Raw genomic sequence first — 19,460 nt, forward strand, 5'->3', positions numbered from 1 at the left:
AGGAAAATGAGAGGCAAATGGCAAATAATGTAATGCGGGAGATAGGGATTGTGATGGGTACTTGGTATATTGACTTTTGCGTAGACTCCCCGGCAACGGCGCCAGAAATCCTTCTTTCTACCTCTTTTAGCACTGCATTGGTTTTCCCCGAAGAAGAAGGGATGATGCAGCAAAGTAGCGTAAGTATTTCCCTCAGTTTTTGAGAACCAAGGTAGCATTCCAGTAGGAGGCTACGCGCGAGTCCCTCGTACCTGCACAAAACAAATAAATCCTCGCAACCAACGCAAATAGGGGTTGTCAATCCCTATGAGGCCACTTACGAGAGTGAGATCTGGTAGATATGATAAAGATAATATTTTTGGTATTTTTATGATAAAGATGCAAAGTAAAATAAAGGCAAAGTAAATAACAAAGTAGTAGGAGATTGATATGATAAAGATAGACCTGGGGGCCATAGGTTTCACTAGTGGCTTCTCTCGAGAGCATAAGTATTCTACGGTGGGTGAACAAAGAGCAATTGACAGAATTGAGCATAGTTATGAGAATATCTAGGTATGATCATGTATATAGGCATCACGTCCGAGACAAGTAGACCGACTCCTGCCTGCATCTACTACTATTACTCCACTCATCGACCGCTATCCAACATGCATCTAGAGTATTAAGTTAAAAACGGAGTAACGCCTTAAGCAAGATGACATGATGTAGAGGGATAGACTCATGAAATATGAACAAAACCCCATCTTGTTATCCTCGATGGCAACAATACAATACGTGCCTTGATGCCCTTACTGTCACCGGGAAAGGACACCGCAAGATCGAACCCAAAGCTAAGCACTTCTCCCATTGCAAGAAAGATCAATCTAGTAGGCCAAACCAAACTGATAATTCGAAGAGACTTGCAAAGATAACCAATCATACATAAAAGAATTCAGAGAAGATTCAAATGTTATTCATAGATAGACTTGATCATAAACCCACAATTCATCGATCTCAACAAACACACCACAAAAAGAAGATTACATCGAATAGATCTCCACAAGAGAGGGGGAGAACATTGTATTGAGATCCAAAAAGAGAGAAGAAGCCATCTAGCTACTAACTATAGACCCGTAGGTCTAAGGTAAACTACTCACACTTCATCGGAGAGGCTATGGTGTTGATGTAGAAGCCCTCCGTGATCGATGCCACCTCCGGCGGAGCTCCGAAACAGGCCTCAAGATGGGATCTCGTGGATACAGAAAGTTGCGGCGGTGGAATTAGGGTTTTGGCTCCATATCTGATCGTTTGGGGTACGTGGGTATATATAGGAGGAAGAAGTACGTCGGTGGAGCAACAGGAGGCCCACGAGGGTGGAGGGCGCGCCTGGGGGGTAGGCGCGCCCCCCTACCTCATGGCCTCCTGTTACGTGTCTTGATGTAGGGTCCAAGTCTCCTGAGTTGTATTTGATGAGAAAATCACGTTCCTGAAGGTTTCATTCCGTTTGGACTCCGTTTGATATTACTTTTCTTCGAAACCCTAAAATAGGCAAAAAACAGCAATTCTGGGTTGGGCCTCCGGTTAATAGGTTAGTCCCAAAAATAATATAAAAGTGGATAACAAAGCCCAATAATGTCCAAAATAGTAGATAATATAGCATGGAGCAATCAAAAATTATAGATACGTTGGAGACATATCAGGGCCTTTTCCGGCGATCTGCTGGAGGGGGATTCAATCACGGAGGGCCTCTACATCAACCTTGCTGCCCTTCTGATGAAGCATGAGTGATTTACCACACACCTACGGGTCCATAGCTAGTAGCTAGATGTCTTCTTCTCTCTCTTTGATCTTCAATACAATGTTCTCCTCGATGTTCTTGGAGTTCTATCCGATGTAATATTCTTTTGCGGTGCATTTGTCGAGATCCGATGAATTATGGATTTATGATCAGATTATCTATGAATATTATTTGAGTCTTCTCTGAACTCTTTATGCATGATTAAGATATCTTTGTATTTCTCTTCGAACTATCGTTTTGGTTTGGCCAACTAGATTGGTTTTTCTTGCAATGGGAGAGGTGCTTAGTTTTGGGTTCAATCATGTGGTGTCCTCACCCAGTGACAGAAGGGGTAGGGAGGCACGTATTGTATTGTTTCCATCAAGGATAAAATTATGGTGTTTATATCATATTGATTGAGTTTATCCCTCTACATCATGTCATCTTACTTAAGGCGTTACTCCGTTCTTATGAACTTCATACTCTAGATGCATGCTGGATAGCGGTCGATGTGTGGAGTAATAGTAGTAGATGCAGAATCGTTTCGATCTACTTGACATGGATGTGATGCCTATATTCATGATCATTGCCTTAGATATCGTCGTAACTTTGCGCGTTTCTATCAATTGCTCGACAGTAATTGGTTTACCCACCGTATGCTATCTTCAAGAGAGAAGCCTCTAGTGAAACCTACGGCCCCCGGGTCTATTTTCCATCATATATTGATCTATAAACAAAATCCCCAAAAATACCATGTTGCAATTTATTTATATTTACTTTAGTTTGCCTTTACATTTATCTTTGATACCTATCTCTATGATGTCTCAAGGAATTTCAGAGTGAGGTTGAGAATCAACGTGACAGAAAAATCAAGTTCTTGCGATCAGATCGTGGGGGAGAATACTTGAGTCACGAATTTGGCACACACTTAAGAAAATGTGGAATAGTTTCACAACTCATGCCTCCTGGAACACCTCAGCGTAATGGTGTGTCCGAACGTCGTAATCGCACTCTATTAGATATGGTGCGATCTATGATGTCTCTTACCGATTTACCGCTGTCATTTTGGGGCTATGCTTTAGAGACTGCCGCATTCACTTTAAATAGGGCTCCGTCAAAATCCGTTGAGATGACACCGTATGAATTATGGTTTGGGAAGAAACCTAAGCTGTCGTTTCTAAAAGTTTGGGGATGCGATGCTTATGTCAAGAAACTTCAACCTGGAAAGCTCGAACCCAAATCAGAAAAATGCGTCTTCATAGGATACCCTAAAGAAACTGTTGGGTATACCTTCTACCTCAGATCCGAAGGCAAGATCTTTGTTGCCAAGAATGGGTCCTTTCTAGAGAAAGAGTTTCTCTCGAAAGAAATAAGTGGGAGGAAGGTGGAACTTGATGAAGTATTACCTCTTGAACCGGTAAGTGGTGAAGCTCAAGAAAATGTTCCTGAGGTGCCTGCACCGACTAGAGAGGAAGTTAATGATGATGATCATGAAACTTCAGATCAAGTTACTACTAAACTTCGTAGGTCCACGAGGACACGTTCCGCACCAGAGTGGTACGGAAACCCTGTCTTGGAAATCATGTTGTTAGACAACGGTGAACCTTCGAACTATGAAGAAGCGATGGCGGGCCCGTATTCCGACAAATGGCTGGAAGACATGAAATCCGAGATAGGATCCATGTATGAAAATGAAGTATGGACTTTGACTGACTTGCCCGTTGATCGGCGAGCCATAGAAAATAAATGGATCTTTAAGAAGAAGACAGACGCGGATGGTAATGTGACCATCTATAAAGCTCGGCTTGTCGCTAAGGGTTATCGACAAGTTCAAGGGGTTGACTACGATGAGACTTTCTCACCCGTAGCGAAGCTGAAGTCCGTCCGAATCATGTTAGCAGTTGCCGCATTCTATGATTATGAGATATGGCAAATGGACGTCAGAACGGCATTCCTTAATGGTTTCCTTAAGGAAGAATTGTATATGATGCAGCCGGAAGGTTTTGTCGATCCTAAGAATGCTGACAAGGTGTGCAAGCTCCAACGCTTGATTTATGGGCTGGTGCAAGCATCTCGGAGTTGGAACATTCGTTTTGATGAGATGATCAAAGCATTTGGGTTTATGCAGGCTTATGGAGAAGCCTGCATTTACAAGAAAGTGAGTGGGAGCTCTGTAGCATTTCTCATATTGTATGTGGATGACATACTGTTGATGGGAAATGATATAGAATTCTTGGAAAGCATAAAGGCCTACTTGAACAAGTGTTTTTCAATGAAGGACCTTGGAGAAGCTGCTTATATATTAGGCATCAAGATCTATAGAGATAGATCGAGACGCCTCATTGGTCTTTCACAGAGTACGTACCTTGACAAGATATTGAAGAAGTTCAAAATGGATCAGTCAAAGAAGGGGTTCTTGCCTGTATTGCAAGGTACGAGATTGAGCACGGCTCAATGCCCGACCACGGCAGAAGATAGAGAAAAGATGAGTGTCGTCCCCTATGCCTCGGCCATAGGGTCTATCATGTATGCTATGTTGTGTACCAGACCTGATGTAAACCTTGATGTAAGTTTGGTAGGAAGGTACCAAAGTAATCCCGGCATGGAACACTGGACAGCGGTCAAGAATATCCTGAAGTACCTAAAAAGGACTAAGGAAATGTTTCTCGTTTATGGAGGTGACGAAGAGCTCGTCGTAAAGGGTTACGTCGATGCTAGCTTCGACACAGATCTGGATGACTCTAAGTCACAAACCGGATACGTGTATATTTTGAATGGTGTGGCAGTAAGCTGGTGCAGTTGCAAGCAAAGCGTTGTGGCGGGATCTACATGTGAAGCGGAGTACATGGCAGCCTCGGAGGCAGCACAAGAAGCAGTCTGGGTGAAGGAGTTCATTACCGACCTAGGAGTCATACCCAATGCGTCGGGCCCGATGACTCTCTTCTGTGACAACACTGGAGCTATTGCCCTTGCCAAGGAGCCCGGGTTTGATAGGAAGACCAGGCATATCAAGCGTCGCTTCAACTCCATTCGTGAAAGTGTTCAAAATGGAGACATAAAGATTTGTAAAGTACATACGGACCTGAATGTAGCAGATCTGCTGACTAAACCTCTCCCTAGAGCAAAACATGATCAACACCAGAAGTGCATGGGTGTTCGATTCATCACAATGTTACTAGAATATTGACTCTAGTGCAAGTGGGAGACTGTTGGAAATATGCCCTAGAGGCAATAATAAAATGGTTATTATTATATTTCTTTGTTCATGATAATTGTCTATTGTTCATGCTATAATTGTGTTATCCGGAAATCGTAATACATGTGTGAATACATAGACCACAACACGTCCCTAGTGAGCCTCTAGTTGACTAGCTCGTTGATCAAAAGATAGTCATGGTTTCTTGACTATGGACATTGGATGTCATTGATAACGGGATCACATCATTAGGAGAATGATGTGATGGACAAGACCCAATCCTAAGCTTAGCTCAAAGATCATGTAGTTCGTTTGCTGTAGCTTTTCTGAATGTCAAGTATCATTTCCTTAAACCATGAGATTGTGCAACTCCCGGATACCGTAGGAGTGCCTTGGGTGTGCCAAACGTCACAACTTAACTGGGTGACTATAAAGGTACATTACAGGTATCTCCGAAAGTGTCTGTTGGGTTGGCACGAATCGAGACTAGGATTTGTCACTCCGTATGACGGAGAGGTATCTCTGGGCCCACTCGGTAATGCATCATCATAATGAGCTCAATGTGATCAAGTGGTTGATCACGGGATCATGCATTACGGTACGAGTAAAGTGACTTGCCGGTAACAAGACTGAACAAGGTATTGGGATACCGATGATCGAGTCTCAGGCAAGTAACGTACCGATTGACAAAGGGAATTATATACGGATTGATTGAATCCTCGACATCGTGGTTCATCCGATGAGATCATCGTGGAGCATGTGGGAGCCAACATGGGTATCCAGATACCGTTATTGGTTATTGACCGGAGGGTCGTCTCGGTCATGTCTGCATGTCTCCCGAACCCGTAGGGTCTACACACTTAAGGTTCGGTGACGCTAGGGTTGTTAGGAAGACTTGTATGTGATTACCGAATGTTGTTCGGAGTCCCGGATGAGATCCCGGACGTCACGAGGAGTTCCGGAATGGTCCGGAGGTAAAGATTTATATATGGGAAGTTGTCATACGGTCGCCGAAAAGGTTCGGGGGCATATCGGTATTGTACCGGGGCCACCGGAGGGGTTCCGGGGGTCCACCGGGAGGGGCCACCTCTTCCGGAGGGCCTTATGGGCTGTATGGAGAAGGGAACCAGCCCAAGTGGGCTGGGGCGCCACACCCCCTAGGGCCCATGCGCCTAGGGTTGGGGGGAAACCCTAAAGGGGGCGCCCCCTTGCTTGGGGGGCAAGTCCCCCTCCCCTTGGCCACCGCCCCCCCTCTAGATCTCATCTAGAGGGGGCCGGCCCCCTTCCCCCTTCCCCTATAAATAGAGGGGTGAGGGGAGGGCTGCATACAACATCCAAGGCGCAGCCCCTCCCCTCCCCAACCCTTTCCTCCTCCGTAAGAGCTTGGCGAAGCCCTGCCGGAGTACTGCAGCTTCACCACCACCACGCCGTCATGCTGCTGTTGGAGCCCTCTTCCTCAATCTCTCCCTCCTTCTTGCTGGATCAAGGCGCGGGAGACGTCCTCGCTCCGTACGTGTGTTGAACGCGGAGGTGCCATCCGTTCGGCGCTAGGATCTTCGGTGATTTGGATCACGACGAGTACGACTCCATCAACCCCGTTCTCTTGAACGCTTCCACTTGTGATCTACAAGGGTATGTAGATGCACTCCTCTCTCCCTTGTTGCTAGATGACTCCATAGATTGATCTTGGTGATGCGTAGAAAATTTTAAAATTCTGCTACGTTCTCCAATAGTGGCATCATGAGCTAGGTCTATGCGTAGTTACTATGCACGAGTAGAACACAAAGCAGTTGTGGGCGTCGATATTGTCAATTTGCTTGCCGTTACTAGTCTTATCTTGATTCGGCGGCATCGTGGGATGAAGCGGCCCAGACCAACCTTACACGTACGCTTACGTGAGACCGGTTCCACCGACTGACATGCACTAGTTGCATAAGGTGGCTGGCGGGTGTCTGTCTCTCCCACTTTAGTCGGATCGGATTCGATGAACAGGGTCCTTATGAAGGGTAAATAGAAATTGGCAATTCACGTTGTGGTTTTGGCATAGGTAAGAAACGTTCTTGCTAGAAACCTATAGCAGCCACGTAAAAACTTGCAACAACAATTAGAGGACGTCTAACTTGTTTTTGCAGCAAGTGTTTTGTGATGTGATATGGCCAAAGGATGTGATGAATGATATATGTGATGTATGAGATGATCATGTTCTTGTAATAGGAATCACGACTTGCATGTCGATGAGTATGACAACCGGCAGGAGCCATAGGAAGTTGTCTTTATTTATTTATGACCTGCGTGTCAACATAAACGTCATGTAATTACTTTACTTTATTGCTAAAGCGTTAGCCATAGTAGTAGAAGTAATAGATGACGAGACAACTTCAAGAAGACACGATGATGGAGATCATGATGATGGAGATCATGGTGTCATGCCGGTGACAACGATGATCATGGAGCCCCGAAGATGGAGATCAAAAGGAGCAAATGATATTGGCCATATCATGTCACTATTTGATTGCATGTGATGTTTGTAATGTTTTACATCTTATTTGCTTAGAACGACGGTAGCTTAAATAAGATGATCCCTCGAAATAATTTCAAGAAAGTGTTCCCCCTAACTGTGCACCGTTGCGAAGGTTCGTTGTTTCGAAGCACCACGTGATGATCGGGTGTGATAGATTCTAACGTTCGAATACAACGGGTGTAAGCCAGATTTACACATGCAATACACTTAGGTTGACTTGACGAGCCTAGCATGTACAGACATGGCCTCGGAACACAAAAGACTAAAAGGTCGAGCATGAGTCGTATAGAAGATACGATCAACATGAAGATGTTCATCGATGTTGACTAGTCCGTCTCACGTGATGATCGGACACGACCTAGTTAACTCAGATCATGTTATACTTAGATGACTGGAGGGATGTCTATCTGAGTGGGAGTTCATTGAATAATTTGATTAGATGAACTTAATTATCATGAACTTAGTCTAAAATCTTTACAATATATCTTGTAGATCAAATGGCCCACGTTGTCCTCAACTTCAATGCGTTCCTAGAGAAAACCAAGCTGAAAGACGATGGCAGCAACTATACGGACTGGGTCCGGAACCTGAGGATCATCCTCATAGCTGCCAAGAAAGATTATGTCCTAGAAGCACCGCTAGGTGACGCACTCGTCCCACGGAACCAAGACGTTATGAACGCTTGGCAGTCACATGCTGATGATTACTCCCTCGTTCAGTGCGGCATGCTTTACAGCTTAGAACCGGGGCTCCAAAAGCGTTTTGAGAGACACGGAGCATATGAGATGTTCGAAGAGCTGAAAATGGTTTTTCAAGCTCATGCTCGGGTCGAGAGATATGAAGTCTCCGACAAGTTCTTCAGCTGTAAGATGGAGGAATATAGTTCTGTCAGTGAGCACATACTCAAAATGTCTGGGTTGCATAACCGTTTGACTCAGCTGGGAGTTAATCTCCCGGATGACGCGGTCATTGACAGAATCCTTCAGTCGCTTCCATCGAGCTACAAGAGCTTTGTGATGAACTTCAATATGCAGGGGATGGAAAAGACCATTCCTGAGGTATATTCAATGCTGAAATCAGCAGAGGTAGAAGTCAAAAAGGAACATCAAGTGTTGATGGTGAATAAAACCACTAAGTTCAAGAAAGGCAAGGGTAAGAAGAACTTCAAGAAGGACGGCAAGGGAGTTGCCGCGCCCGGTAAGCAAGCTACCGGGAAGAAGCCAAAGAATGAACCCAAGCCCGAGACTGAGTGTTTTTATTGCAAGGGAAGTGGTCACTAGAAGCGGAACTACCCCAAATACTTAGAGGACAAGAAGGCCGGCAACACGAAAGGTATATGTGATATACATGTAATTGATGTGTACCTTACCAGTACTCGTAGTAGCTCCTGGGTATTTGATACCGGTGCGGTTGCTCACATTTGTAACTCAAAGCAGGAGCTGCGGAATAACCGGAGACTGGCGAAGGACGAGGTGACGATGCGCGTCGGGAATGGTTCCAAGGTCGATGTGATCACCGTCGGCACGCTACCTCTACATTTACCTACGGGATTAGTTTTAAACCTCAATAATTGTTATTTAGTGCCAGCTTTGAGCATGAACATTGTATCAGGATCTTGTTTAATTCGAGATGGCTACTCATTTAAATCCGAGAATAATGGTTGTTCTATTTATATGAGAGATATGTTTTATGGTCATGCTCCGATGGTGAATGGTTTATTCTTAATGAATCTCGAGCGTAATGCTACACATATTCATAGTGTGAATACCAAAAGATGTAAGGTTGATAATGATAGTCCCACATACTTGTGGCACTGCCGCCTTGGTCACATAGGTGTCAAACGCATGAAGAAGCTCCACACAGATGGACTTTTAGAGTCTCTTGATTATGAATCATTTGACACGTGCGAACCATGCCTCATGGGTAAAATGACCAAGACTCCGTTCTCAGGAACAATGTAGCGAGCAACCAACTTATTGGAAATCATACATACTGATGTGTGCGGTCCAATGAGTGTTGAGGCTCGCGGTGGCTATCGTTATGTTCTCACCCTCACTGATGACTTGAGTAGATATGGGTATGTCTACTTAATGAAACACAAGTCTGAGACCTTTGAGAAGTTCAAGGAATTTTAGAGTGAGGTTGAGAATCAACGTGACAGAAAAATCAAGTTCTTGCGATCAGATCGTGGGGGAGAATACTTGAGTCACGAATTTGGCACACACTTAAGAAAATGTGGAATAGTTTCACAACTCACGCCGCCTGGAACACCTCAGCGTAATGGTGTGTCCGAACGTCGTAATCGCACTCTATTAGATATGGTGCGATCTATGATGTCTCTTACCGATTTACCACTGTCATTTTGGGGCTATGCTTTAGAGACTGCCGCATTCACTTTAAATAGGGCTCCGTCAAAATCCGTTGAGACGACACCGTATGAATTATGGTTTGGGAAGAAACCTAAGCTGTCGTTTCTAAAAGTTTGGGGATGCGATGCTTATGTCAAGAAACTTCAACCTGAAAAGCTCGAACCCAAATCGGAAAAATGCGTCTTCATAGGATACCCTAAAGAAACTGTTGGGTATACCTTCTACCTCAGATCCGAAGGCAAGATCTTTGTTACCAAGAATGGCTCCTTTCTAGAGAAAGAGTTTCTCTCAAAAGAAATAAGTTGGAGGAAGGTAGAACTTGATGAAGTATTACCTCTTGAACCGGTAAGTGGCGCAGCTCAAGAAAATGTTCCTGAGGTGCCTGCACCGACTAGAGAGGAAGTTAATGATGATGATCATGAAACTTCAGATCAAGTTACTACTAAACTTCGTAGGTCCACGAGGACACGTTCCTCACCAGAGTGGTACGGCAACTCTGTCTTGGAAATCATGTTGTTAGACAACGGTGAACCTTCGAACTATGAAGAAGCCATGGTGGGCCCGGATTCCGACAAATGGCTGGAAGCCATGAAATCCGAGATAGGATCCATGTATGAAAACGAAGTATGGACTTTGACTGACTTGCCCGTTGATCGGTGAGCCATAGAAAATAAATGGATTTTTAAGAAGAAGACAGACGCGGATGGTAATGTGACCATCTATAAAGCTCGGCTTGTCGCTAAGGGTTATCGACAAGTTCAAGGGGTTGACTACGATGAGACTTTCTCACCCGTAGCGAAGCTGAAGTCCGTCCGAATCATGTTAGCAATTGCCGCATTCTATGATTATGAGATATGGCAAATGGACGTCAAAACGGCATTCCTTAATGGTTTCCTTAAGGAAGAATTGTATATGATGCAGCCGGAAGGTTTTGTCGATCCTAAGAATGCTGACAAGGTGTGCAAGCTCCAACGCTCGATTTATGGGCTGGTGCAAGCATCTCGGAGTTGGAACATTCGTTTTGATGAGATGATCAAAGTGTTTGGGTTTATGCGGGCTTATGGAGAAGCCTGCATTTACAAGAAAGTGAGTGGGAGCTCTGTAGCATTTCTCATATTGTATGTGCATGACATACTGTTGATGGGAAATGATATAGAATTCTTGGAAAGCATAAAGGCCTACTTGAACAAGTGTTTTTCAATGAAGGACCTTGGAGAAGCTGCTTATATATTAGGCATCAAGATCTATAGAGATAGATCGAGACGCCTCATTGGTCTTCCACAGAGTACGTACCTTGACAAGATATTGAAGAAGTTCAAAATGGACCAGTCAAAGAAGGGGTTCTTGCCTGTATTGCAAGGTACGAGATTGAACACGGCTCAATGCCCGACCACGGCAGAAGATAGAGAAAAGATGAGTGTCGTCCCCTATGCCTCGGCCATAGGGTCTATCATGTATGCTATGTTGTGTACCAGACCTGATGTAAACCTTGCCGTAAGTTTGGTAGGAAGGTACCAAAGTAATCCCGGCATGGAAAACTGGACAGCGGTCAAGAATATCTTGAAGTACCTGAAAAGGACTAAGGAAATGTTTCTCGTTTATGGAGGTGACGAAGAGCTCGTTGTAAAGGGTTACGTCGATGCTAGCTTCGATACAGATCGGGATGACTCTAAGTCACAAACCGAATACGTGTATATTTTGAATGGTGGGGCAGTAAGTTGGTGCAGTTGCAAGCAAAGCGTTGTGGCGGGATCTACATGTGAAGCGGAGTACATGGCAGCCTCGGAGGCAGCACAAGAAGCGGTCTGAGTGAAGGAGTTCCTTACCGACCTAGGAGTCATACCCAATGCGTCGGGCCCAATGACTCTCTTCTGTGACAACACTGGAGCTATTGCCCTTGCCAAGGAGCCCAGGTTTCACAGGAAGACCAGGAATATCAAGCATCGCTTCAACTCCATTCGTGAAAGTGTTCAAAATGGAGACATAGAGATTTGTAAAGTACATACAGACCTGAATGTAGCAGATCCGCTGACTAAACCTCTCCCTAGAGCAAAACATGATCAACACCAGAAGTGCATGGGTGTTCGATTCATCACAATGTTACTAGAATATTGACTCTAGTGCAAGTGGGAGACTGTTGGAAATATGCCCTAGAGGCAATAATAAAATGGTTATTATTATATTTCTTTGTTCATGCTAATTTTCTATTGTTCATGCTATAATTGTGTTATCCGGAAATCGTAATACATGTGTGAATACATAGACCACAACACGTCCCTAGTGAGCCTCTAGTTGACTAGCTCGTTGATCAAAAGATAGTCATGGTTTCCTGACTATGGACATTGGATGTCATTGATAACGGGATCACATCATTAGGAGAATGATGTGATGGACAAGACCCAATCCTAAGCTTAGCTCAAAGATCGTGTAGTTCGTTTGCTGTAGCTTTTCTGAATGTCAAGTATCATTTCCTTAGACCATGAGATTGTGCAACTCCCGGATACCGTAGGAGTGCCTTGGGTGTGCCAAATGTCACAACGTAACTGGGTGACTATAAAGGTACATTACAGGTATCTCCGAAAGTGTCTGTTGGGTTGGCACGAATCGAGACTGGGATTTGTCACTCCGTATGATGGAGAGGTATCTCTGGGCCCACTCGGTAATGCATCATCATAACGCGCTCAATGTGATCAAGTGGTTGATCACATGATCATGCATTACGGTACGAGTAAAGTGACTTGCCGGTAACAAGACTGAACAAGGTATTGGGATACCGACGATCGAGTCTTGGGCAAGTAACGTACCGATTGACAAAGGGAATTGTATACGGATTGATTGAATCCTCGACATCGTGGTTCATCCGATGAGATCATCGTGGAGCATGTGGGAGCCAACATGGGTATCCAGATCCCGTTGTTGGTTATTGACCGGAGGGTCGTCTCGGTCATGTCTGCATGTCTCCCGAACCCGTAGGGTCTACACACTTAAGGTTCGGTGACGCTAGGGTTGTTAGGAAGACTTGTATGTGATTACCGAATGTTGTTTGGAGTCCCGGATGAGATCCCGGACGTCACGAGGAGTTCCGAAATGGTCCGGAGGTAAAGATTTATATATGGGAAGTTGTCATACGGTCGCCGGAAAGGTTCGGGGGCATATCGGTATTGTACCGCGGCCACCGGAGGGGTTCCGGGGGTCCACCGGGAGGGGAGATCTCTTCCAGAGGGCCTTATGGGTTGTATGGAGAAGGGAACCAGCCCAAGTGGGCTGGGGCACCACACCCCCTATGGCCCATGCGCCTAGGGTTGGGGGGAAACCCTAAAGGGGGCGCCCCCTTGCTTGGGGGGCAAGCCCCCCTCCCCTTGGCCGCCGCCCCCCCTCTAGATCTCATCTAGAGGGGGCCGGCCCCCTTCCCCCTTCCCCTATAAATAGAGGGGTGAGGGGAGGGCTGCATACAACATCGAAGGCGCAGCCCCTCCCCTCCCCAACCCTTTCCTCCTCCGTAAGAGCTTGACGAAGCCCTGCCGGAGTACTGCAGCTTCACCACCTCCACGCCGTCGTGCTGCTGTTGGAGCCCTCTTCCTCAACCTCTCCCTCCTCCTTGCTGGATCAAGGCGCGGGAGACGTCCTCGCTCCGTACGTGTGTTGAACGCAGAGGTGCCGTCCGTTCGGCGCTAGGATCTTCGGTGATTTGGATCACGATGAGTACGACTCCATCAACCCCGTTCTCTTGAACGCTTCCGCTCGTGATCTACAAGGGTATGTAGATGCACTCCTCTCTCCCTCGTTGCTAGATGACTCCATAGATTGATCTTGGTGATGCGTAGAAAATTTTAAAATTCTGCTACGTTCTCCAACAGTTACCTCCTCCGTGAGGGCCTTGAACTCGTAAAATTTATGTGTCACACTTGCGTCGTAGCTAGGTCCAGCCTTTGTTCATACCCCTACTTCTTATTACCAGAGTAATCCACACGACAGGTAGAACAAGGGCAACAAACGAGAAGTATAACTCGTATAACACACCGCCACCCAGGAAGGATATGAGCATGGTAATGTCTTTACTCTGCAAGAACCCGTGACATTACGTCAGACATTGCCTTGAGCCACATAAGATGATTGGAGAGATGCCAAATCCACTTAAGAGAAGCCAAGAGAACCACACCAACAAAAGATAGAGCAGTTGAAGGGCCTGGGGAGATAGAAGGCGTGCAACAGAGGAAATCATGCAAGAGTAGATATAGTGAAATGTATTTCACTTGAGCTGTAAATAGTAGATGAAGCAATTGTAATGTAATGGAAGTACGCTCAGTTATGTACCATCACAATTATCAAGAAAGGGAAGAATTTTGTTGATAATTATGCCATGTTCCTAGAAACCCAAAACTCCATAAGACACCTTGTTTAGCAAAAAAGGATAATGATTACATTTGCCTACTTACACCACAAGATATAATTGACAAATAGCATAAAACTACAAGTTATAGAATGAGATCTTGAATGCAGAAAACAAAATGTACAGTTGGAAGAGAGTAGTAAGTTCACTCGATTAAAACTGAGATATCCCTAAAATTATATTCTTACATATCATTCAGAGTACGCATTTCCAGCACATGAACATAGATAAAAAAGGACAGAGTGCACTACATTCACATGTAACTACTCACATAGATCATGATGTCAAAAGAGCATGGAAAGAGAGTTGAAGAGCAGCCATGCATGCAGAGAGAGAAAGAGCTTATATTCTTAGGACACACATAAAACCTCCTTCGAGTGAGGCAACCTTCGAATGATACCAATTTTATAGGATTTTTCTTGTGGTAGCCCAAGACATGGACGTCTTCATACTCCACAGTGCCCTTAAAGTCCGAGTCTTCAATGGTGAGATGGGCCTGGATTCGGTCCAAATTGAATGGAGCAAGTCGAATCGACTAGATTCTGTTAAAAAATCCTCAAACCAGCAAGAACCCTAACCCTAAAGCTAGCACACGAGACAGAAGAAAGAGGGGCTTACAGTTGAATCGAACTCCTCCATGGAGTGATCATAGGTCTCGCCATCGTTCCAGGATACCATGGCGCGAACGACGATGGCATTGAGCAATAGAGGGTGAGCACGAGGGAGAGCGAGACCCGTCAAGTTAGAATGGTTGTCCTGGTGGATTTACCTGACATGTGGGACAGTGAGACCTGACGAGGCATGGGGCGTGGGTTAATTTCCAGAAAAGTGATGCGCCTTTACGCAAAAAGGAGACTCAATGTGACGGCACGCGACAACAAATTTGAGGACGATTACAGTTTCCTTTCCCCGAGTTACGGTTCCAGAGAGGTGAAAAGGAGGTGACTTAAGTTCCCAGCATTGCCATCGGCCAGGCCGCGGGCTCCCTGCCCCCCCCTCTCCAGCCGCTGCTCCGGCGATGGCTGAGTGGGGAAGACCTGGATCTTTGGCTTTGGCGTGTTGAAACTAGGGTAAGTGTTCTTGGCGGCGTTGTTCTGGTGGTAGAGGCGGCGTTGCAGATGAATAATGTTGTTGGAGTTCAATCCCCATCCCGGCAGGCGGTGTGTGCTTTTGGATCCATAGATTCGTTGAGCTTTGGTGCTTTGGGTATGGTTGTTCCTGGTATGGAGGAGCACATGGATATGTGATTTCGGCTTCAGCTTTGGCGATCTTTCCACCAAGGCGATGGTCCAATAGGATCGGTGCTTCGATGACTTCCCGTCCACGTGAACTACAAGGTTAGCCTGACTCCGGTGTGGGAAGGGCATCGGCGGCGCGCCATCAGCACATCGGGGTGGAAGACGATGGCCAGTTCCCCATGGGTTGCATTGTAATTTCTTCTTTTCTTGAGGAGAGCTCTGCAATGCTTCGTACTGATCAATAGATCTATGGGCTTTTTCGCAAAAAAATAATAATTCGAGGTCGATTCGTGTAATTTTCTCGCAACTTGTGTTTGAGCCCAAGCAGTTGGCTCGAGTGCCTTTGGAAAAGGGCAGAAAACGTAGGCTCCGGCGCTCCGCTGCGGCGCCCGCAGCATCGAGGGATCCCCCTTCTTCTTTCTTCCGCCCCGAGAAGGCGAGCCGCCTGTTTCCTCCGCCGGTTTGCCCTCCTCCGCCCTCTCCATATAAACCGCCCGTCTCAAACCTCAGGCGCATCGCACACACCAAAACAAAAGTGAAAAACCACATCCTCCCTCCCTCCGAGACGCCGCCCGGCCCGACCAATGGCTCCCAGGAAGTTCTTCGTCGGCGGCAACTGGAAATGCGTAAGCTCTCCCGCCCCGCCCGCCCCCCGTTTTCGGGCCCAAGCTTGAAGCTTTTGATCTGTAATAATGGCGTTTGCCGCGGTACGTGCGTGCAGAACGGGACCGGCGACGACGTGAAGAAGATCGTCACCTTCCTCAACGAGGCCGAGGTGCCCTCCGAGAACGCCGTCGGTGAGCGCCGCATGCGGCTTTGTTTCCCTTCGGGATCGACTCGATTTGCTGTGCTGAACTGCTGATGTATTGCGGTGTTTGGTTTTGGATGCAGAGGTGGTGGTGAGCCCGCCGTTCGTGTTCCTGCAGCAGGCAAAGGGGCTGCTGCGGCCCGACTTCGCCGTCGCCGCGCAGAACTGCTGGGTGCGCAAGGGCGGCGCCTTCACCGGCGAGATCAGGTCAAGTGCCACTTTTAACTCTGCCCCCTCGCTTCCCCTCTTGTTCGATTTCGCAATGAGAGCGGATTTGGACGAATCAAAGTGATCAAATTTGTTCGCGAGCACCCAAATTTCCACTTTCAAAGTTGCGGGAGTAGTTTTACTTAGTGGAAATATGATTTCGTACGGCTTTCTAGATATACTCACATGGTATTGGAACTGTGAATAAGACTCTGCTCTGTGCGTGCCAAGTCTCTGACGTATGTCATCTTCTCATTGCAGTGCTGAGATGCTGGTGAACCTGCAGGTGCCTTGGGTCATTTTGGGGCACTCTGAGAGGAGAGCACTGTTGAATGAATCAAATGATGTGAGTGCCTTTTAATTCTAACCTTGTTCGTTCAACTAATACTACTTGGTTGATCAGTTGTCTTTGGTGTCCAGTTTCTTTGGTTACCAAGTAGGTAGGCCGGGAATTTTAGTACTAGTAGTATAGTTAGTAAGGTGTGTAGAAAAGATAGACTGATAGAAACATTGGATGTCAGATCTGCTTGAGTCGCTCAACTCAATGGTTGAAATTAATTTATATGATATTCCGTGTTTTATGTTTGGAGAATTACTTGCCAGGTGCCAATCCCCTTTCTGCCGAGGCAAAACTAGGCCAGGCCAGATGGGTTTTGGTTTTACTTTCACCATTTGCGTCCAGGAAAAATTGTGCCTGACCAACCCATAAAGATTTTAACATGAAGCCAGCAAGTTTGTCAAATATAACCAGTTCCTGAACCTTTTTGCAATTAGTTTCTCAATCAAGATGTCTGAACCACTGTTTTCATTTCTTTTACTTCATCAGAAGTCTTCTAGTATTGTTTCAGTAACAGCTTTATTATTCCACGACAGTTCGTTGCTGATAAAGTGGCTTACGCACTCGCCCAAGGACTCAAGGTAATTGCTTGCATTGGTGAAACTCTTGAACAGAGAGAAGCAGGGACGACAATGGAAGTTGTTTCTGCTCAGACTAAAGCTATTGCAGGTAAATTTTACTCACTGATATTCAAGGTAATTTTGATACATTGATAAATTCTATCCACACTTCATGGAAAATGGATATGATGCTTTGCTTACCATGCATCTGTGTAAGAATTTTTGTTTTGAAAAATGTGTTAGACTTCGGAGTATTGCTCGAGTATATATGTAGGCCCATGTCATATCTAGCCGTATGAGGCCCATATCTGTTGCATATGGTGTTTTCGTCATTTTTTTTTTTTGGAAAAGGAGGCAAAACCCCTGGCCTCTGCATCAATCGATGCATGCAGCCATCATTGTGCAATTAGATGGTTGATTAATTCCTACCTATTACATATAGGCTTCATTGTGCAAGTCCTCCTTCACTGTTTTATTACCTAAATATGAAAATAGCCAAAATTGTAGTAATATATATCCCTGTGACCTCTTCCCTTGAAGATTAGTACATCATATTAGGGAACAGATCAACAGAATACCCTGAGAGAAGTTCGAAAACTATTTTCTGTTTATGTATAGTATTCCTAAATGCTAATTCTAGGAGCCTAGGTCATACAAGCAAACAGATAGTAAACTATGTACTTCTGAACTTTGTTACTAGTATACTAAAGGAATAAAATACTAATTGAATCCATTTATAGTTTATCTGTACTTTGCATTTTGTGCAATAGATTGAAATGGACAGATTCTTACCATTCGCCTGTTTCACTTTTGTTTGTGTCTTATTTTTTTTTCAGAGAAAACATCAGACTGGACAAACGTTGTGCTGGCATATGAACCAGTGTGGGCCATTGGAACCGGCAAAGTTGCTTCCCCTGCTCAAGCACAGGAGGTATACTGTCTCAATAAGAGCAATAAGCACTTTTCACGGATTGCTGTTTCTGTAAGACATTTTTGTTCACACGTTACTGCTTGCCTGCTTCCATAAGACAGTTGAGCCTCTCCCTATATCCGATACCGACGAATCACTCTCACTAGTTGCTTGTTGTTCTAGTTCTGATATCTTGAAACTCCAATGGTACTAGGTTCATGATGGTCTGAGGAAGTGGCTCCACGCTAATGTTGGTCCTGCAGTTGCTGAATCTACCAGGATTATCTATGGAGGTACTACTGCTTGCAATAGTTACATTCTACTGCGAAACTGACAGTGAATCATGAACTGAATTTCACTGGAATGCTGAATTCTCTGTACAACATTCCATTTTACCCCGTACTGCCGAACTGCTGTAAACTGGACCTCACCCTTTACGTTCTCCTTGAATCTCTTTCCAGGCTCTGTAAATGGGGCAAACTGCAAAGAGCTTGCAGCTCAACCTGATCTTGACGGGTTCCTTGTTGGCGGCGCTTCACTCAAGGTCTTAATCCGTGTTCCTAATAAATAATTAACTACACTTGACATGTTATATAAATGAAGTCAATATAATACATAATGTCACGCTCAATTGGCTAAGCTTTATACAATTCTTATGAATCTTGACCTTTACTTTTTTTTTGTTTGTGCAGCCCGAGTTTGTGGACATCATCAAGTCTGCCACCGTGAAGTCTTCTTCTGCTTAGTTGTTTTTGAGATGCATGCAGTTGCTTGTAGGAGTGGATTCTGCTTATCTTTATAAGACTGTTTGACCATCTTGTTCTAATTCGAGTGCACTGTTATGTCGCATTGACCATCTTATCTTTAGGGTGATGCATGCTTATGTTTGCTTGTTTTTGTCTGGAACGATAATCGGATTACTTATATGTACCAACTATGCACAAATTCGACAAAATTCGCAGAGGCCTGTTGACACCATAACAGCTGAAACCAATTTTCTTGTTTCTTGAAGTTCTGAAGTGCCGTATATTTGAATACTCTGTTACCTGTTGCCTTTTTATGAACTTCTTGCTCGAACCAGGTGAAGTAACAGAATTCCTGATGGTACACAGACATCACTACTGTTTGAACAGTATTCCACTTTTGTCATTCATTTGAATACTACTAA

The 19,460-nt window shown here is 45.1% G+C and overlaps 1 protein-coding gene across 1 annotated transcript; it reads left to right on the top strand.

Moving 5' to 3' along the window:
• The first annotated feature begins 15,815 nt into the window (after positions 1–15,815).
• On the top strand, positions 15,816–19,273 carry LOC119269545 (triosephosphate isomerase, cytosolic-like). Its single transcript, XM_037551404.1, has 9 exons — positions 15,816–16,096; positions 16,192–16,267; positions 16,362–16,485; positions 16,747–16,831; positions 17,359–17,491; positions 18,219–18,313; positions 18,507–18,585; positions 18,754–18,836; positions 18,985–19,273. Exons 1-9 carry the CDS (start codon positions 16,055–16,057, stop codon positions 19,036–19,038), a joined length of 771 nt encoding a protein of 256 aa, XP_037407301.1. The 5' UTR covers positions 15,816–16,054; the 3' UTR covers positions 19,039–19,273.
• Positions 19,274–19,460: the final 187 nt, after the last annotated feature.

The sequence above is a fragment of the Triticum dicoccoides genome, chromosome 3A (genome assembly GCF_002162155.2).
Source record: "Triticum dicoccoides isolate Atlit2015 ecotype Zavitan chromosome 3A, WEW_v2.0, whole genome shotgun sequence".
Lineage (NCBI taxonomy): Eukaryota > Viridiplantae > Streptophyta > Magnoliopsida > Poales > Poaceae > Triticum > Triticum dicoccoides.

Excerpts from the sequence above, each read along its gene's own strand:
- LOC119269545 (XM_037551404.1), top strand. The coding sequence starts at position 16,055 with ATGGCTCCCAGGAAGTTCTTCGTCGGCGGCAACTGGAAATGC. Across the intron at positions 16,832-17,358 it reads TGTTGAATGAATCAAATGAT|TTCGTTGCTGATAAAGTGGC; the intron begins GTGAGTGCCTTT and ends ATTCCACGACAG. Across the intron at positions 17,492-18,218 it reads TCAGACTAAAGCTATTGCAG|AGAAAACATCAGACTGGACA; the intron begins GTAAATTTTACT and ends TTTTTTTTTCAG.